Source organism: Muntiacus reevesi, chromosome 22, assembly GCF_963930625.1.
Source record: "Muntiacus reevesi chromosome 22, mMunRee1.1, whole genome shotgun sequence".
Classification (NCBI taxonomy): domain Eukaryota; kingdom Metazoa; phylum Chordata; class Mammalia; order Artiodactyla; family Cervidae; genus Muntiacus; species Muntiacus reevesi.
The window spans coordinates 34,177,261-34,199,767 of record NC_089270.1 but is presented as its reverse complement, the minus strand read 5'-3'; the positions used below and the strand labels follow the sequence as shown (position 1 = coordinate 34,199,767).

Sequence of the window (22,507 nt, the reverse complement as noted above, 5' to 3'; positions counted from 1 at the left end):
AAATAAGAGCTGCTTAATAGTCAGTAATCAATGCACGGTTTAAGCAATTCACCCACACTTGGCTGAGATTTCCCCCTAATATCTCTTCTCAACCATGTGTAATTGAAAAGACATTTTTAGGAGAAAATATTTATTTTCCAAATGGAAATTTGGAAGACCAACTAAGTCACTGATTATTTCCCTGTCATCATAAAAAATGAATGTCATTGTTCACATAGTATTCATTTAGCAATCTTAGGCTTGCAAGAAAAAAATTGGAACTTAGTCTGTAATTTCAAACACCTCCTAAATAGGAGATATTAAGTATATGTGATTTGATATTTTTAGAGTTTGCATGTGGCTGTTCTCTAGGAAAAAATACCTCATTATCTTAGATAGGACTTTTTCTTAGAGACATCAGTTGAAATGTCCAAAATGATGTGGCTATGACCTCATATGATATCACTATTATCAATATAATTTTAAAAATCAATATTTCAAGAAGAATATAATCACTAAATATACCTCCCTTATTAGGACCACATTTTCAAAAATATTAATATCATTTAGAATTTTAAGTCTACATTAAGATTATATTTGTTTACATGATCTTTTTTAATATGTATATTTAGATGGAATATTTTATACTTTAATAACACAATTACCATAATAAGAGGAATATAGACATAATCAGACAGTTGCATCTAAAAAAAGCAAATAAATTTTTCTTTTGTGCTGATAACTAAAACTAACTTCATTAAAATAAGAAACCTATAGAGCAAAATATACTTTATTAATGTTCTCAAGAAACCCTCAGTGGAATACTTAGCATGTTTATTGGGTTACATTATATTTTGATAAATTCAGAGTGAACTTAGATAAGTTCACCTCCATGATAACAAATTTTAAGTCACCAAAACTAATAACAACTGTACTTCCTGTTTTGTTTTTTTACAATCTCTTACCTGATGTTGGTCCTATCAATAGTTTTGGACATTCAAATGTTTCCTGTTCTAGGCTTGTCATCTCTTCATTGATTCTTTCAACCAAAATTGATTGATTCTCTGACAACCTTCTTACACAGATCTACATTTTCACCCTTTCAGATCAATCTTCAAGAATCCAATATTGCCAACAACTGGTTCATGGATGAGAAAAACTATTATTTACAATCTAAATCTGTACTCTTCCTCTCCCTTTTCTTGGATAACAAGAGTTGTGATACAAAGTCTCTTTACCCTGCTCTTTCCTGTCCTTTGATACTGAGATGCATGGTAGAGAATTTATTACCAGTGAGCAGTATAAACGTGGTAGGGCAAAGCTACCCCAGTATCATAGGTAGTAGTCTCCCCCAAGATTAGCTTTATTAATTTGCAAATTCAAATTACTTTTTTTCCCCTCAGTTCTTTAAATCTGCTTTAGGCAGGTGGCACTGTTTTTGAGAAAACCATGAAGACTTGGTCCAAATAATCTCAATGTTATTTCATTTGGACTTCAAAGCTTTTGATCCTCTCTTAATTTCCTTACAAAATCATGCTCATGAGTCTTCCTCATTTTCTCAGTAGACTAATCCATTCCCACCTCCTACATTTTAGAAATGTTAAATTCTATAGATAAAAAAGACTGATCAAGTCTGAATTCCACGGTTAAATATAATAGCATACCTTTCTTTTGCTTTACCTACCTCCACTGTTTGAATTTTTCCTGTCTCTTCCAAGGCGCTGATCTTTAAAATCTCCCTCTGGGGGAAAATTTTCATTTCCTTACAGTCTGCTTCTTTGCTATCTACAAGCCTATGAGATAATTTCTCTTGGGGACAACAAATTCTTATATCTAAACTTACTGATATTATTAATTTAAATTGAGTCTGAAAACAGTTCCAGCATTTAATATACATATGGATTAAGGCAAATTATTTAACTTTGTAAAGTCTCATTTCATTAATCCCCAGAGAGGGATAATTTCCAGGGATCATTATATTTCTGCTTAGAGATAACTCTTAGCATAGTGCTTCAACTATTGCCAGCCTTATTTAAACAGGAGATATAATATATACATATTATCTCCTGTTTTATCCATCATTTTTATTCTCTTCTATTTTTCAGCATCCTGACTGACTCATTTAGAACCAGCCTCACTGATTCAACACACATGAGTCTGAGCAAGTTCTGGGAGATGGTGAAGGACAGGGAAGCCTAGCAAACTGCAGTCCACGGGGTCGCAAAGAGTTGGACATGAATTAGTGACTGAAAAACAGCATCTTCTAAGAACCAATATTATTAATTTTTTTTCTGAAACTTTTCTTCTTCTGCCTTTGAGTTCTATGCATGATATGATATCTGTCAAATGCAATGAGCAATTCTCCATTTACTTCACAAAATGAAAGTCAAAGTGTTAGTCGCTCAGTCATGTCTGAATCTTTGTGACCCCATGGACTATGCAGCCCACCAGGCCCCTCTGTCCATGGGATTCTCCAGGCAAGAACACTGGAGTGGGTTGCCATTTCCCTCTCCAGGGGATCTTCTGGACCCAGGGATTAAACGCAGGTCTCCTACATTGCAGGTATATTCTTTACCATCTGAGCCATCAGGTAATCCCCCATTTACCCTACCATACACTGTAATGAGGTATTTGACCCTGTTGAACATACCCTCCATCTTTAAAACTCTTCTCCTCTTGATTTCTTTTTTATTTTTTTTTTTAAATTCACTTTATTTTTTTAATTTTTTTTTTTTAAATTTTATTTTATTAGTTGGAGGCCAATTACTTCACAACATTTCAGTGGGTTTTGTCATACATTGACATGAATCAGCCATTGAGTTACACGTATTCCCCATCCCGATCCCCCCTCCCACCTCCCTCTCCACCCGACTCCTCTGGGTCCTCCCAGTGCACCAGGCCCGAGCACTCGTCTCATGTATCCCACCTGGGCTAGTGATCTGATTCACCATAGATAATATACATGCTGTTCTTTTGAAACATCCCACCCTCACCTTCTCCCACGGAGTTCAAAAGTCTGTTCTGTACTTCTGTGTTTCTTTTTCTGTTTTGCATATAGGGTTATCGTTACCATCTTTCTAAATTCCGTATATATGTGTTAGTATGCTGTAATGTTCTTTATCTTTCTGGCTTACTTCACTCTGTATAATGGGCTCCAGTTTCGTCCATCTCATTAGAACTGATTCAAATGAATTCTTTTTAACGGCTGAGTAATATTCCATGGTGTATATGTACCACAGCTTCCTTATCCATTCATCTGCGGATGGGCATCTAGGCTGCTTCTATGTCCTGGCTATTATAAACAGTACACCATACACAAAAATAAACTCAAAATGGATTAAAGATCTAAATGTAAGACCAGAAACTATAAAACTCCTAGAGGAGAACATAGGCAAAACACTCTCCGACATAAATCCTCTTGATTTCTATACATGAGATGAGCTGATTTCTCTTTCTCCTGCTCTGAAATACTGCTTTGTCAGTTCTACTGATGCTGAATTCTCTTCCCATATTTTACGTGTGAACAATTCTTGATGAATGCTGGTTCTTTATCCTGCTCACTTCTTTCTTTCTTTCTACTTCCATCTTACCTCTTTTTCTTCCTGTCTCTCATAGATATTTCTTTGCTCATGCATCAGTTAACTAAAAATTGAGTCAGACATGACAGAGTGACTGAACAACATAAGCTGAGGAGTTCCACATTTATATCTCCAACTCTTATTTCTCATCAAAGGATCATTCTATTAAAAAAAATAGTTTCCATTTATTTGGATTTTATTTTCACATTAAAAATAAACATGTTTAAAAAATTGATTCTTGGACTTCCCTGGGGGGCTCAGTGGTAAAGACTCCACCTATCAATGCAGAAGACACAGGTTCAATCCCTGATCTGAAAGGATTCCACATGCCATGGAGCAACAGAGCCTGTTGGCTACACCTATTGAGCCTGTGATCTAAAGCCCGGGAGCTGCAACTACCGAGTCCACAGCCTGGAGCTACTAAAGCTCATGTGCCCTCCAGCCCATGCTTTGCAACAAAAGAAGCCACCCCAGTGAGAAGTGTACTTACTGCAACTACAGGGCAGCCTCCACTTGCCGTAACTAGAGAAATGTGCACATAGTAATGAAGACTCAGCACAGCCAAAAATAAATACACACAAAAAATTAAAATTGACCCTTAAACCACATCCACCCTCAAAGGCTTTTAAAAATAGTATCTAAATCAACGGGCTTCCCTAGTGCCTCAAATGGTAAAGAATCCACCTGCAGTGTGGGAGACCTGAGTTCAATCCCTGGGTTGAGGAGATGCCCTGGAGGAGGGCATGGGAACCCACTCCAGTATTCTTGCCTGGAGAATCCCCACTGACAGAGGGTCCTGGTGGGCTACAGACCATGGGGTCCCAAAGAGTTGGACAGGACTGAGTGACTAAACACAGTATATGTAAATAAACAAACCTAAATCAGTCTAACAAACTAGACTAGTTTTGTCTCTTCCTGGTTTAAGTAGAACTGAATTTTTCTTGACTCCTACTTAGTCTTAGTTACCAAATATGTCTTGTTTCTCTTCTATGTTTCTCCCCATGTATTACTTTTGTTCTTCCATTAACTATTTACCTATTTGATCAAAGTTGCTGTAGTATGGGTCATAGGTCCTTTAAGTGCTCCCTTTGACTTCTAGGTACTCACATGAAACATCTAAAAATATCACTTTGATCATGTTTCTCCAAACAAAATATTAATAGATACCTACTGCCTATGGAAAAGTACTCTCACATTAGAAGGGCATTCAATAGCCCTTCTAATCTGACTGTAACAAATCCTTCTGGTCTCAATGTGCCACTTTGGGACTCTGAGAAACGAGGTATTGACAGAAATAGGTGTGATTAATCAGAAGTAAATATAAAAACAGGACAATTTCAGACTAACCAAAGTATTAATTTTGAGGGAAAAAATGGGTGCTGAGTTTCTTTTATAGTAATTTCCAAGAAGTCTAACTTAATGTGCTAAAATATGGGAGAGTATTTTGCATTAAAACAACTATGAATGGCATGCCAAAAATTTTTAAAAATATTTAAATTAGTACATTTTATGAAAATACTTTGCAAGTAATGTCAAATCACAAACATTCTCATTTACATGTCTATATCTACTGCCCATTGAAATCATATCTTTTTGTATAATGAAAAATTTAACAAAGGAGCTGTGAGGAAGAACTTTTAAAATATATTTACATTTATTTTTAAAGGCTTGTAGTATTTTTTAAGTTTCTTGATGGGCTTTAAGTATTGATTATTTCATTTGCACTTATTAATTAATTTGAGTTATCTCAAATTAACTCTTGAGATAATTCATTAAGACTTTTATTATTTATTCCTTTGTTTGCCCTGGCAGCATCAATAATATCCCCAAAGACATCAACTAAATTGAAAATAAATAGAATTTATAGGATACTGTCAATGCCTTCATAATTGTTCATTCTCTAATCAATGGTCAAAAAATGGTAAGCACAGTATGATTTATGATTATCCTTTTACATACTGTTAAACTTTTAGTATTTAAAGATATGAATTTTAGTCATTAATATTGTCTATTTTCTTATATATGTTTATTAAGAATTAGTTGGTTAATAATGTGTTCTCAAAAAATAGCAGAGGAATGTTTTGGGAATGCTTAAAAGCAAATTTTGCAGCAATGAAACATATTACTATTAAAAGGATGTTAATTATGAAAATTAATGTTCTTTAGCAAATAATAATGCTTCTTTATGCTAATTATTATATATTTGCATCATCTCTGGAAACTTTAAGATAGCATCTATTGAGAAACTGTGTTGTGTTCCCTTATTTTGCTTCGTCACTTCTGGTTGCAAATCCATGTTACATAAATATTCTCTAGAGAAACTGTAACATACATGAATCACTGAGTTTAATCACTGAGGCTAAACAGGTTTGTTAGAGACAGATTACAAGGGTTTTCTAAGGCCAGGCTGAGAATTTAGGATTTTCTCGCACATAAATACATATCTCTTAACTTTCTTGATCAGGATAAGCTGATCAAAGTTATAACTTTTGATTTGTAATGAGTACACAGGAATTAGTATGGAAATTTAAAGCATCATGGCAGACATATAAGCACATGAAAAGATTTGTACCATCATTGGCTGTTACAGATTTCAACTAAATCAACAACAAGATATTGCTACTCATCTGTCCAAAAATGACAAAATAAAGTAGTGACAATAACAAATGTTGATAACAATGTGGAGAAATTGATCACTCATACATTGGCGGTGGGCATGTAAAATGGTACAGTTACTTTGGAAAAAAGTTTGGCAGTTTCTTATGAAAATAAATGTGCAATTACCATACAACTCCAGTAACTGTACTCTTCAATAGTTATCCCAGGGAAATAAAGTTTAGGTTAAGACAAAAATATATACATGAATGTTCATAGCATTTTTATGTTATTGGCAAAACTGTTAATGTTAATAGCAAAAACTGGTATCAGCCCAGATATCTTTCAATAGGTGAATGTTTAAAGAAACTATGGTACATATTTACCATGGAATCAGTTAAGTTCAGTCACTCAGTTGTGTCTGACTCTTTTTGAGCCCATGGACTGCAGCACACCAGGCTTCCCTGTCCATCACCAGCTCCTGGAGCTTGCTCAAATTCATGTTCATCGAGTCAGTGATGTCATCCAACCATCTCATCCTCTTTAATTCCCTTCTCTTCCTGCCTTCAATCTTTCCTAGGATCACAGTCTTTTCCAAGGAGTCAGTTCTTCCCATCAGATGACCAAATTATTGGAGTTTCAGATTCACCATTAGTCTTCCCAATGAATATTATGGAATACTGCTCAACAATGAAAAGGAACAGACTTCATATTTACAACCTGGATGAATCACTGGGGAATTAGACTGAATGGGAAAAAATTCCAAACTAAAAGGGAATGTACTGTATGATTCCATTTTCAAAACATTTTTAAAATGTCAACATTTTAGAAATGCATATTTAGAAATTTATAGTTCTGAACTTCTCTGATGGTCCAGTGGTTAAGAATCTGCCTTGCAATGCGTGGGACATGGGTTTGATCTCTGGCTGGGGAACTAAGATCCCACATGCTGCAGGGCAGTGAAGCTTGTGGGGCCACAGCTAGAGGAGCCATGCACTACAGTGAAAGATTTCTCACGATGCAATGAAGATCCCATGCCACAACTAAGACCTGAAGCAGCCAAGTAAATAAACACATTCTTTTTAAAGAAATTAGTGGTTGCCAGAGATCAGTGCAGTCCATGGGGTTGGTAAGAGTCGGACACGACTGAGCGACTTCACTTTCACTTTTCACTTTCATGCATTGGAGAAGGAAATGGCAACTCACTCCAGTGTTCTTGCCTGGAGAATCCCAGGGATGGGGAGCCTGGTGGGCTGCCATCTGTGGGGTCGCACAGAGTTGGACACGACTGAAGCTACTTAGCAGCACCAGAGATTAGTTATTGGATAAGATTTGTTCCTGAAGGCAGTGGTTGTCGTTATAAAAGGGCAACAAGAGAGATCCTTGTGAGGTTGATACTATTTGATATCTTGACTGTGATGTTAGCTACACAAACCCTCACAAGCGACCAGATTGTACATAATGTAATACACACGTCTGCACACTCACATACAAAGGAGTACAAGGAACTGTAAGACTTCATCAATTCCAATATCCTAGTTATATTATTACTTTGCAAAGTGTTAAAAAGCTCTCTTTAACTTCCTTACAAACTCATGTTCATAATGAGTCTTCCTCATTTTTTTCTGTAGACTAATCCGTTCCCACCTCCCACGTTTTAGAAATGTTAAACTTTTAAAGAGCCCAATCAAGTCTGAATTCCATGGTTAAATATAACTCCATATCCTTCTTTTGCTTTACGTAACTCCACTGTTATAATTATTCCTGTCTCTTCCAAGACACTGACCTCTAAAGATCTCCCTTCACAGGGAAAATTTCATTTACTTACAGGCTGCTTCTCTGCTACCTACAAGCCTAAACAGATAATTTCTCTTGGGGGCAACAAATTCTTATACTTAAAATTACTGATATTATTAATTTAAACTGAGTCTGAAAACAGGTCCAACATTTACTATACATGTGTGTGGAAGTCATTCAGTCGTATCTGATACTTTGCTACCCCTGGACTGTAGCCCATCAGGTTCCTCTGTCTGTGGAATTCTCCAAGCAAGAATACTGAAATGGGTTGCCATTCCCTTCTCCAGGGGATCTTCCTCATCCAGAAATTGAATCCAGGTCTCCTATACTGCAGGCAGATTCTTAACTGTTTGAGACACCAGGGAAGATACCATAAATCCCTCAATGTTGTATTTGAAGACTGTTTTAGAAATAATACAGTAGTATGTGAAGCATTAAATTATAATATCAAGTAAATAATTCCTCAATAAAACAACTGAAGTGTTTTCACAAAATATTACACAAACAGTTGTCAAATGAATGGCATATAACACAAATGCTATAGAAGTCGAAATGAAGTTTTATTTTAACTATATCTTTTGATGTGTAGGGAGTTAATAACAAATTTAAAAATAATGAACAAAACTATTATCTGACAGGCTTCCCAGGTGGCACTAGTGATAAAGAATGGCCTGCCAATGAGCAAAGAGATGCAGGTTTGATCCCTGGGTTGGGAAGATCCCCCAGAGTAGGAAATGGCAGCCTGCTCCAGTATTCTTGCCTGGAAAATTCCACGGACAGAGGAGCCTAGTGGGCTACAGTCCATGGTGTTGCAAAGAGTCAGACAAGAATGAGTGACTGAACACACGCACACTATTCTAAACGGTCCTTGACACAAACATTTTAATTTTCAGAATTAAAAAGACTGTACTTCTATCCCCTAGAGAGAAGTTTCCATGTATTACTCATGTTAATTTCTCTAGAGTCTAGCAAAGCCAACGTATAATAGAGGCTCAACACATTCTTGCTGAACTGTATACAGGTTCTACAGAAGGCCAAAGGGGATTGGTATGTAACAGATACTTGATACAAAGAAAAATTCATTCTTAAAATGCTTGCATATACATGTACACATACTCAAGTAAATATAAAATTCCACACTAAAGTTAAGAGGGAGTACAGAATACGTCCCTAAAATAGTTTCATTATCTAGTAACAATAACACTAAAATCTGATTTTGTAATAAAAACATTTGCGTGACATTTCTTTCACTCTAGAAATTATGTAGGAAAAATTTAAAAGAAGACAGTTTCAGGTGAGACTCTGTAAAACTATATGGAAAATGACCTCATATTGTTTATTTCAATGATCAGATTGATGGGTATTGGCATCCTGGAAACTACTATACAAAAAAAAGGGTGGGGGAGTTTAACAAATAGTCTAAGAAAAACTAATTGCTGAACATGCCAATCTCTTAAAACTAGGTATATTTTTGTAATCTTTTAAAGTGACACTTTTCATTTGTAGAGTTGTCCGCTCACTAGAGCATACTATGAAACACAATATACCCTACTGGCTTTGTTCCCAGAGTTGGTAAACCACATAAGCATAAATAGAAACAAGGCCTTTGAGGGTGGCCAGAGTATGTATCACACATTTCGTCATAAAGCCAGATCAGTGTTCAAGGTACTAGAGTAAATAATTAATTAATTGCCAATATTATGTCAATTTGCTCATTACATCTATTCATATCAAACATACTTAAAACTTTTCTAAACAGTATCAAATGCTTAAATTTTAATAGGTCAATTAAACTTCAGACAAGGGACTGTCCTTGAATGGAAAGAAAATAATTTCTCTTTTTTCCACAATGGCACCCTAATCTATATAAAATCAAGTGAAGCAATACTTAGAAAGTTACTGTTAAAGTAATAAAAGTTATTTTCTAGATAATTCAGTTAAACATGCTTTAAGCAGAAGTATACCTTCATTTTCTTAAGATCTGTATTATATAGATTTACAAAAATTTAAATTTAATAATTCTAATCATTTCAAAGTAAATCTGATAACTACGCTCTCAAGTTGGTATTCAAAGGAAGACATCTTAATGTCTTCATTTTACAATCACTAATTCTTATATAACTTGACTTTAAAATGTATATATATATATATATATATGTATGTATTGTATATGTTCAAACATATACATTTACACATACTTGACATTTCACACTACTGTTATTTTCTTCCTAACAAGACTTTAATAGTATCTTTTTTTCATCTATAAATACAGCAGATTATTGCCTTCTGCTAAGTCTGCTTTTAATGTGTGCTTTAGTACAAGTAAATCTAAATATTTTGCTTGACTTTAAAGAAAAATCTTTCTGCTATTTTTACTATTTTTTGGGGAAAAAAAAGGCACAAGAAAGGTTTTTACAGAAATATTTCCAGACCATCCACTCAGAGTTGCTGCCAGAGATTTTGATTTTTTTTTTAAACAATCAGATTGGTTCCTGAAAGTACCATTTTCTTGCCAAACTCAATACTAATGAAAGTTCCCTGTGGAATTTTCATAGAAAGACTGAGCGTAGTAGGGTAGTTCAATAAAACAAGTAAAAAGTAAATGGCAATAATTCAATAAAGTATGGCAGCAGTGGAAAGAGTCTTTAAGAGCAAGGCTTAAACAGTTCTTAAGCATCTCCCGATGTTTCGTCTCCCTGTAGACCAAACGCAATGAGCAGTGGGGCCCACCGAGTGTTAACCCGCTCACCTACCGTAATGTATGACAGATGCTTCCCGCCGGAAGGGGTCATGCCTGGGAGACGGAGGAGGAGCGGGACGCGGACCGAATGCCCAGGGAAAGTATTGATCCACTGACTCTTCTCTGCTAACCATTAGAGAGACATGAGTTGACACTAATTAAAATGACTTACACACTGGGATGGTTTCAAACTCAAATCTTCGACTGAAGACACCATAGCCTGCTGCCGTGCGTGCCCGAATTTGGAAGACATACACTGAAGCTGGTTTCAAGCCCTCCGCAGTTATAGACGTCTCTTTAGATTTGATAATTGTATAGCTGGTCTCTTGGTCCTTGGGTCACACATGCAGATAAGATAAAAAGAAGACAACGTATGAATTACTAATGATGGCAAAACTTCTAATCAGACATGAGAAAAAGATTCAGAAACGAACAGATTTGATATTAGTGCAAATATGATAATTTTAGAGGAAAAAAATCCTACACATTCTAGGAGTGCTAGTTATACAGAATGCTATTTTCTAGAACTCAAAGATGGTGGATGTGTTTTCCACCCATCCACTGCTTGCCCTGGGCAGAAATAGATATGTAAACTTTAAAAATACAATTTCTAAAAGAAACACTATTTTACAGACTCTATTTTAGTATTGCTAATTGTGTGCTTGTTTTTCTCATAAATGACTTATTAGAGTGCATATAACATGATGTTTGTTTACAGAGAAAGGTGACAACGTCTAATGTACTGCCAGATAAGACATATATCTTTTATCTTTAGTGAATTTGATTTCTAATTATATTTAGGTGTTGGGAGAAGGAATGAGTACTTCACTGGAGAAGTTTAATTTCAGTTCACTATGTTGAAATGAAATTTTAAAGAAAAAATGCAAATAAGCAAAGTATTTTTTTTTTCCTTTTAAAAAAGTTCTAGTTTTTCACTTTTATGTGTTTGGGCTAGGTTACTAGTGAACAGAGATGGAAGAGGAAAGGGAAAAATCACTGGAAAGATAGTTCTAGAAAGTGAAACAAAGAGGAACTATTTCTGATTTGACTAGTAACAAAATTCCAGACAAACCGTCTCTAATTCCTCATTATCTCTGAAGTTTACGATGCCGAATAAAAAAATTTAGATCTATAAGGATTTAAAACACAGTTCCTGTTTTGAACTTTATCTTCCTTTATATTTTTATGTGTGATTCTTGGCTAAACTTGTTTTTTCCTTAAGGAAATATATTACATTTATGATTGATATTATAGGGTGAATTAAAGATAGGTTATAGTTAGAACATTTTTTATACCTTTTTAAGAACTGATCTTTACTTACAGTAACTGGTTAATGACTATAGATCATTGTTTTCTAAATATTTCAGTGAATATTGTCTTTATAAGCAGAAAAATGTATTTTTTAAAAATGATCTAAGGGGACCAACATATAAAGGATTTATTTTTTCTAAATGAGAAAACAATTGAAAACATGAATATAATATTCACTTCTCAAGTACTCTTGAGAAGAATATGCCAAACTCAGTAGGGAGTTTGGGAATTCTCTACTCCAAACATATCATTTGGATGATGATATGAATATGGTTATTACTTGATGTTGACAATGCTATGAACACACAAAACAAATGCAAGCCACACTCATTGTCCCTTGAAGTCTACAGCATGCTATGCTGTATCTTTAACGTGGACACTGAAATCAGTGGACACTGTATCTTTAATGTGGACACTGAAATCCATTTTTATTTTTATCCTCAGTTTCCTTATCTGTAAAATTGGGGTATAAACTGGTACTTGAATATCCTCACAGAGATGTAAGAATGAAACAGATAATGCATGTGAAAGCAGGTAAAATAAGTTTTAATGTAATAATCATTTTTTTTCTTGTTTGACACATCAAAGTCAACTTCTAACCAAAGCTATGCTACCAAAAATAAAATATACAATGTATAAATATGTTTCTCTTAAAGTAGCTCACCATCCTTCATTTAATACATTCAAACATATAAATTTTTCTTAGAGTTAAGTATATCCAAATTTCTTTCTGTGTAAATATGGTTTAAATTCTAATCCAAATGGGTTTTTCTGATTTACTTTTCATAAACAATTTATCTTTATTTTTAATGAACATATTAATTTAAATGCCTAGTCTTTAAAGTGTTTAGGAAATTTTGTTACAATTTTGCAAAGAATTTAAAGTAGATAATTAAATTCTATAAACTTTACCTAGTAACATTAGCCATTTTCTCTCACAAATATTTAAAATCTCCTCTTGTCTACTCTAGTACCTCTTCTATGTGCTAGAGGTAGAGCAGTAAAAAAGCAGACAATTTCTTGATGTGTTCCTTTAAAAAGGGGTAAATAGCTTCTATAAGCTATTGTAGTTACTGATGTTCTGGGTATACTCAAGTTTGTGACTGAGTGGGCAAGACTTTCTCAATAACATACTTCACAGCTTGGCTGTGATTAAATCAGACATTTTCAGTAAGAAATGCTAAAATATATATTCACTACTATTTGTAATTTGCTTGAAGGGAATTTGAGTTGGTGAAAAAAATCTAGACAAAACTAATGATTCTGTTATATTTGATATAATTAGGATTTTTACATGAAGTATAAACATTTATATGTAAAGTAAGATGTTCTTTTTAATGAAAAAAAGCATAGGAATATCAGGGTTAGAATTCTAGCCATTATTAACTAAAGTATGTGTGTAAATGTGAGTATGCAACTCAACCTAAGTTTTTTTCTTCTTTAGAATAGGACGAAATTATTTATTACGAGCTTTGTGAGGACACAGAGATAGAGATAATATACACAACACCTAGCACAATCTTCTGGACATTACAGCTTTGATTTGCCCCTATAACATGATGGCAAATTCTTCTACTCAAAAGAAAAAAAAAGTTAAAAATCTTATATGATTGCAACTTCTAGGTATTAGAAAAATAGAAATTGATAATTTCATCAAAAAAGAAAAAAACACTTCAAGGAAACTGGAATGTTGTTTCTTGAATAAAGTATAATCTGCTATCTGCTGTGTTTAATTAAACACAATTATACAACATTTCATCTGATTATCTAGTGACATTATGTATGTCTCAATGTTTCCTCATCACAGATCTAACTGTACATTGTCTGAGTTAGTTGAGTAAGTTATCCAGGGGACTTAGTGAAGCTTATATGCAGGGATCAAAAGACATAAATACACATTTTAAATGATTTAAGTATCTTCTAAAATTTGCTTCTGTTCCACTTCTTTAAATCATCCTCAGAATGTCCACCATGTCACAACTATGTTCACATCTTCACCACCCACGACCGAGTGCTGTCAAGTCCTTGGTCAGGGCGGTGGCTTTTGCTGCCTTTATGTCCCAGCTGAGCAAATGAGCTACGTTCCCCAGCTGCTTAGCAAACACTGTTCACAGGCAGCAAGGGGACGGCCTTCGCAGAAGGAGCCAGCTGGCAACACTCTGCCAGAGGGCAGCTTCCCTGTGCCTGTCTTTAATTAAGAGGTGGCAGTGGGCCCATCACCACGCAGGAGCAGAGAGGCCCGATGACCTCTATTAAGGCAGGGCAATCACAGGCAGAAATGCCAGCTGGCAAGTGTGTGAGCCCGGGAAGCTCTGCCACCTGTGTCTGGCCAAGAGCCATCCAATAAAATGGTGGCATCATTCTGAAGACTCAAAATAAGCCCTGGCAACCTGTCAGGACCCCCACCTCAATACATGATATCAAAGCGCATTATCCCCCCCTTTTTTTTCCTTTTGAAAGTGTTAAAAAAAAACAAAACTTTTTGTGTATTTTATTGGTGCGCTCAATAATTTTACTTGGCAAAAGTCTGGGAATTAATATCTTCTCTGTAAAAGGGAAACACTGACCAAAAGATAATGATAACTTCCCCAAAATAATATATAAGGGTTTTTGCTGCTTTTAAAGCAAACTTTTAAGCAACGTTTATTCATTTATTGAATATGTGAATAGGAATCTTTTTTCCCAAAATCATTTTTTCTTACTTCGAGTTGTACAGATAAGAGAGTGTATTAACACAGCATTAAATATAAAATATTAAGCATAAAGCCAAATGTTACTGAAACAAATATTACATAAAATGGACTATAACAAACATATTTCCACAACATGGATATGATTAATTAGAATAAATATTAACAGACAAGGGCTTTGCCCTACCACTTGTTGAGTAATTATTTGTTTTAACAAAAGCAGCAGCTTAAATAAAAAAAAAAATGATAAATCCTTGTTCCTAAGGAATATCATGTATATGAGACTCATGCATATGCTGAGAAGCAAGTGTTAAAACAATCAAAGGTCGCCCATAAGGGGAAAAAATAGGGACAATTTCCTTAAAGACAAAAAAAAAAATAAACAACAAAAAAACACCACTGAACTCATAGGTTCAGCTATGAATAGTTGTTTCAGGTAAAGAAAAACCAGGCAGGAAAATAAATAATTGTCAAACATTTACTGTTCCTGCTGAAAAACTTTATTGCATCTAAGATATGTATATTCAGGTATATGGATTATATGTGACCCCATGGACTATAACAATCCATGGAATTCTCCAGGCCAGAATATTGGAGTGGGTAGCCATTCCCTCCCCTACAGGAGTTTCCCAACCCAGGAATCAAACCCAGGTCTCCTGCATTGTGGGCGGATTCTTTACCAACTGAGCTACCAGGGAAGCCTGAGAATATTGGAGAGGGTAGCCTATCCCTTCTCCAGAGGATCTTCCTGATCCAGGAATCAAACCAGGGTCTCCTGCATTGCAGGAGGATTCTTTACCAGCTGAGCTATCAGGGAAACCCCTATTCAATTATATAGGTTTTTTAGGTGTATAGCTATTCTAAAATGCCAGTATGAATCTCAACTTATTTTAAAATTAACTTTAATTACAATAAAAATCTGGAAACTTAAAATGGTTACAAAAGAATTCATAAATTCATATATTTGCCTAGCTTTGAATTAGTATGCAGTGATAAAGTTTACAAAAACATGAAAAAAGAAATGTAAAACTAAATTTAACAAATTAACTTTGAATACAGCATGCGTTTGAAGACTTCTAGGATCAGCAATTCAGTTTGGACCATGACTCCCAGAGAAACAGGAATCACTGAAGTATATTAATGTCATAACATTTTACTTGATTTACTCTATTTTTTTCAGTAAATACTGTATACCTTACCCCGACATAGCTTTGTATCAAAGTATTTTCTTAGAACATTCTTGGTGAATAATGTTATTTGATATTATTTTTTTTCTGAAATATCTTATCAATATCTTCATTTATGTTCCCTAATAATCCACTTAGTTACATTTAATGCTACCAATAAGTCATTCTTAGAGAATGATTTCCAAAATAATAATTGAGTTATTTATCCATTTATAAAATCAATATATGAACATTGTAGAGACATTCAAAACCTAGAAAAAAGATGTAGATAGCCCCACTCACCCCACATAAACTCTGCTTCATTCTCTGTTATATCTTTACACAGAAAATTGTTGAATCCATGATGAAACAAGCAAAAAATGCTATGAATTACTTCAATGTGTTTCAGTGTATTTACTTATAATGCTTATCTATCATATATGTGGAATTCCAATTCTAAGTAACTTTCATTAATAGGAGATCAGTATTTTTCATGACACTTTTCCATTAGTATAAGGAAAATGCTTATTCTCCTTCTTAATTCTAGCATCCAACTTGGACAATTTCTTAGGTATTGCAAAGTGAGTTTTTAAACTTCCACCCTCTTCACTCTTCCCTAAGAGAGGAGTGATGTCTCTGGGAGTTTATGAGAAGCAGTTGGATAAGCGTGGCTTCCCTTCCCTTTTGTGATCTGCTTCTCAGTATTATGTCAGCAATCTTTTCTACTCCTACTTCCATAGAACATACACTTCTGGGCCAGGGTCTCCAACCCACCTCTTAGAGTCTGGTTTGAACACTCATCTATTTTTATCCCTGTTCTACTAGAACTCAAGCTGTTCTAGGTAGTGCATGTCATTCAGATCTAGTCTGTACAAAAATCACAATACAGTGCGTCTCCTACATACAAACAAGCTCCATTCCAACAGCCCGTCTGTAAGTCCTATTTGTTTTTAAGTCCAATAAATTTAGCCTAGGCTTCCCCAATAGCTCACACAGTAAAGAATCTGCTGCAATGCAGGAGACCTGGGTTTGATCTCTGAGTAGGGAAGATTCAATGGAGAGGGAAATAGCACCCCACTCCAGTATTCTTGCCTAGAGAATTCCAAGGACAGAGGAGCCTTGCAGGCTACAGTCCATGGGGTTGCAAAGTCAGACATGGGGTTGCAAAGTCAGACATGACTGAGTGACTAACACACAAATTTAGCCTAGGTACCCAACTAACACAAATCACCTACATGGGATTATACCATAATGAGTTTATAATACCTTTCATACAAATAATACATAAAAAACAAACACAAAAATAAACCGTTTCTAATTTTACAGTACTATACTTTGAAAAGTACAGTAGTACCGTACAATAGCTGGCATACAAGGGCACATTCACATATTTGAAAGACTGCAATTTAAAGGTTCATATGTAGGGGATTTACTGTAAGATGGCAGTGAAGGTTAGAAAATCTAATCTAACATAATATATCTAAGCCAAATACACCAGTTCAGCTTTAGAAATCATAAGTGCATCTTTAGTTTCTACCTGATATTCCTTTATCAATAGCTCACTTGGTCATGGATTTAGAAAAGAGAAAAAGGAATGATTATTGCTGTTAGATTTCAACAACTATTATGGCAAAACAACAACTCAGGGAAGAACAGGGAAATCAAGAAACTACAGGGAATGTGAAGCATACACTTCCAATTTCATGCTCTCAAATTTTAAAATAAATTTTATGCTACAGTGTTAAGACCTTTGTCATAGGTTTTCTAAAATTATAAGGTATACATACATGCTACCTGCTGATACTTCCAAATAGAATAGGTATTATGCAGGGTTACTGGCCATGAGATTGTGTTTTTCTCTGTAGTACACCGCAGTCGCTACTGAAGGTTAACAGCTTCATCATTTGGGACACTTTGAAAACGTTCTGTGACTTTATCTTTCAATGCTGTGAAGCCTAGTAAAGCTGATGCTAGATTACATTGCAGTATTCCGGCAGCGTGAACCATTTGGCAGCAACAGAACACAAATAAAGCACTCGCTATACACATCGGGCCTTCATAATCATGACTGCAAATCAACTGTCATGGATTTACACCTAAAATTGTATAACTACAATTGGATAACTACAAATTGGATAACTGCAGTTGCTAAAATTAACATGGAAAAGGAAGAAAGGGCATTTTTTTAATCTGTTAGTCCCACCTTTTCAAAATATTTGATTTCATACTCCAGGATGATTCCATTGGGGCGATCTGGCTCTTGCCAAGACAAGGAGATGCTGTTCTTAGCTATCTTCCCCTTTTTCACATTGGTGACTGGAGAGGGGGCTGCAAAATGGAGAGTGGCATGATTAACACAGTCTTCAAACTACACCCGTCTGTCATGTGTATCGGCACACTTGAAGGTGATATAATAAACATATCAAACACTTAACTTTTCATTGTACCTGGAAACAGTTATTATTTATATACAAGTTTTTATAGATTTAGAAGTGCTTTAAAAATATAAATCAACTTATATCCTGAGAAATTTCTCTAATAAAATTATAATCACATAGAATCTTAAGTCCACATTTTCTCTATAAAGCTTAGATACACAAACTATCTTCTCTTTATAGAATAAAGATGTTCTTAATGATCTTATGTCTATTCTATGTTTCTAAAATTCATGGACTCTATAACATATTCCATAACACTAACACATATATGGTTATCCCTATTACCATATTTTTATAACATTAAGACTTTCATAATTTCTTATTTTTGAAATCATATGAGTCTATAATCATTGAAATTTCATATATTAAATACGGTGGAGGTCTTTCTTAAAACTATGCTTAAATATGTGTAGTATATATAAAACAATAGCAAATAAAAGAAGCATTTCCCTTCACATCCATTTTCCCCAAATATTTCATTAGAAATCACAGTTGCTTATGATGTTCATTGTTATTTGCCAGTGTCTATTAAATGACTATTTATCTGATAATAATAGAAAAAAAATGCTACTTTCTGAGTATTTTGAACTCCCACACATTTGAATATTTGACTCGGCATCCATTTTTTATCAAACTGATGAGATTTGTATAGACTCTGGGTTTGACACCATAAAGAGGTGCTGATATAATTTTCTTGATGTAGATAACCTTTATTTTTGTAGTTTTCAGATTTTATAGAAGACAAAGCAAAAAATTATCATGGGTATGCAGATTCTTTACCACTTGGGCCCCCTGGGGTGCCTATGTATGTATACACACACACACACACACACACACACACACACACACACACATCATGAGTGTATGTAAGTGTAGAGACAGAGAAATAATACATAATATGCATATTTTATGTATTTATAATGTACATGTAATACGATGAAAAAGATGTCAGCCAAAGTGAGTAGTGTATAACCACTACGTGATAGCCCTGTGGTAGCGTATAGCCTTATGTGAACAATATTATATATCTACTGATATTAAAATTTATATACATATATATATGTTGGGCTTTCCTTGTGTCTCAGATGGTAAAGAATCTGCATGTAATGCAGGAGGACTCAGGTTCGATTCCTGGGTCAGGACGATCCCCTGGAGAAGGAAACGGCAACCCACTCCAGTATCCTTGCCTGGAGAATTCCATGGACAGAGGAGCCTGATGAACTACATACAGCCCATGGGGTCACAAAGAGTCAAACAGGACTGAGCAGCTAACAAAAAGAAATAGCAACGTATATGCTATATTGCTGTTGCTGTTTTAGTCTCTAAGTTGTGTCCAATTCTTTGGGAGCCCATGGACTACAGCCCATTAGGCCCCTCTGACCATGGGATTTCCCAAACAAGAATACTGCAGTGGGTCGTCAATTCCTTCTCAAAGGGATCTTCGTGACTCAGGCAGCAGACTCTGGTCTCCTGCAAAGGCAGGCAGATTATTCACTGCTGAGCTACCAGGGAAGCCCTAGATGTTACATCCATATACATATGGAGGCATAGTATTTCTATTTTAATTTCCAGCAGTATTCAGTCAAAATAATACACTGTAACTTGTCATGTTTAATTATCTTTTCCATTCTTCAGAAAATGTAATCAAATCAGAGGCACCATTTTGAGCAACAGACAGCAAGAACCAAGTTTAGAACTATTTGTGGGGCTCCACGCTGGTGTAAAAAGGGGATGGAAAGAGGCTCATCATTTAAAAACAGAAGTGAGATCATGTCATTCCTCTGTAACTCTGGGTCTCACTGCAGAGTAAAACCCAAATGTGGACATACACACAAGCATCAGTACCGTCTGGCTCTCTGCATCTTCTTTGACCTCACCACCTCTTGCTGCTTCTTCAGCAGCTCTGCCCAGGCTGGTGGCCCCAGGCACTTCTGACACACTCCTGCATAGTGTTAGCTGCTCACTCGTGTCCAACTCTTTGTGACCTCATGAACTGTGGCCCAACAAGCTCCTCTTTCCATGGAATTCTCCAGGCAGAATACTGGAGTGGGTTACAGTTTCCTTCTCTAGGCTGGCTTCCCCAGGAACTTCTGACACACTCCTGCCTAAGGATTTTCTATCTGCATCCTCTTATTCAGAGGTGCTTCTCACTCTGACTCCAGAGCTCGCTCCCTCTTCTGGATTTCTCACTGAGACCTTTGCTGTTTGCTCTCTCCCTTGGCCGCCCTTATCTTACCACATCCTCTGATCTTCACAATTTAATTTTCCCCTATTTCTTGCACTTCTATCATCTGATATTCATATCTTATCTTATTTCTATATGAATTCCTCCTTATTCCTATTTGCTTTTCTCAATCCTCTCAAGTAGAGTGTAATGTTATGAGCGCAGTGATATTGTTATTCTCATCCGCTACTGAATCCTAGCTCTAGAATAGCACCTGGACAGAGGACGGTCCAATAAATATGTATGGAATAAATCAGTGCTGGTAAAAAATCAAATATAGAGGAATCTTTTATTTTTTATTATGTATTATATTATGTCAGCAAATTCATCTATTAAAAGTGACATGTCTTTCAATAAAATTAAAATAGAAACAACTATCTGTATGAGCAAAGTCTGGGTAACTGTCTAGTGTCCTATAAACCCATAGGTTATATCGACTTTGATATTATAATATGTACTTTTATTCTTTTAATCATAGGGCTTTGAGGTGTTCAGAGAATGTATAATTTCAGCTTTATCTTCTTTTTTTAAAAAAAATATTTTTTAATTGAAGGCTAATTACTTTACAGAATTTTGTTGTTTTTCTGTCAAACATCAAAAAGAATCAGTCATAGGTTTGCACGTGTCCCCTCCCTCTGTCCAGCCCCACAAATTTTCTGGTGGCTTGGATGGTAAAAATCTTGTCTCCAACACAGGAGATATGGGTTGGGAAGATCCCCCTGGAGAAGGAAATGACTACCCACTCCAATATTCTTGCCTGGACGGCTCCATGGACAGAAGATGTGGTGAGCTACAGTCCAGGGGGTCACAAAGAGTCACAGACAACTGAGCGACTGATCAACTTTCATTTTGGGCCTTCCCTGCTGGCTCAGATGGTAAAGAATCTGCCCAAAATGCAGGAGACCCGAGTTTGATCATGGGTCCAGAAGATCCCCTGGAGAAGGAAATGGCAACCCATTTCTAGTATTGTTGCCTGGAAAATTCCATGGACAGAGGAGCCTGGTGGGCTACAGTCCATGGGGTCAAAAGAGTGAGATAGGACTGAGCATACATACACACTGCAGAACCCAAAGTGTGTGTACAAAGCCAAACTTGTTTAAAAGTAGTTTGGAAATCGAAGTTTAATCACTTTCATGTAAACCCTTTATTTGACTGGTGATTCTCACAGTCACACTCCGGAATAAGTGCAAAGTCCCTACTGATTCCCTCATGAGGGAAAAGTCATGCCATCTGCGGTACCATGGACAAACAATCCAGAATACAGGGAAAGAAGGAAGAGCAAGATATAGGCCCCCTAGTTCATCATAGTGTTTGCAGCAAAGTAGCAAATTTACTGAATGTAGAAAGAGGAAGAGAGAATTCAGGAAGATAACAGAATTTTTTTTAATATATTGTGTTCGATAGTGTGTATCTTTATGATCACATAAACTACACTCACTGTCCCATTACCACTATATATGTGTTGCATTATACTTTAGTAAAGATCCACAGACTGTCTTTAAAGTTCTTCACTCATTTCACTACATTGCAGACATCCTCATTTTGGTTGATGTAGTTTTTATAGACAGGTTTCAGTTTTCACTTAATGAACTGATGGTGTTGCTAACTTTCTATTCAAAACTGCATTTAATATGTATGCTCCATGAAGGCAGGGATTAATTTGATATAGTTCACTGCTATATTGCCAGCACCAGAAAATTAATTGGCATATAGATATTTCATAAATATTTGTTGAATGGATACATGCATGAATGAATGAGAAATACAAACATCATCAAGTATCATTCAAAACCAAGTTTATCTCATCTTACATGCATATACTAGGATCCTATTAGTTGGGAACTTGCATTTTATTTAAAATAATCCATTCTTCAATAAAATAAAGAACCATTTCAAAGTGAAGCTATCAAATAAATATCAACACAGACATAATCATCCTGAAACGGAATTCTTTGTTATTTACTTACATCCATCAAAGTTAAGCATAAG

At 35.4% G+C, this 22,507-nt stretch overlaps 1 protein-coding gene across 5 annotated transcripts in view; it reads right to left on the bottom strand.

Moving 5' to 3' along the window:
* The window catches only part of EPHA5 (EPH receptor A5), a 367,698-nt gene that overhangs the window by 102,239 nt on the left and 242,952 nt on the right, over nucleotides 1–22,507 (bottom strand). For all 5 annotated transcript variants that reach the window (XM_065914341.1, XM_065914337.1, XM_065914342.1 and 2 more), the window contains exons 6-7: nucleotides 18,060–18,184; nucleotides 10,862–11,021 (exon numbers count right to left, since the gene is read on the bottom strand). In XM_065914341.1, coding sequence (XP_065770413.1) covers nucleotides 10,862–11,021; nucleotides 18,060–18,184 — 285 coding nt within the window. The remainder of the gene's footprint in view (nucleotides 1–10,861; nucleotides 11,022–18,059; nucleotides 18,185–22,507) is intronic.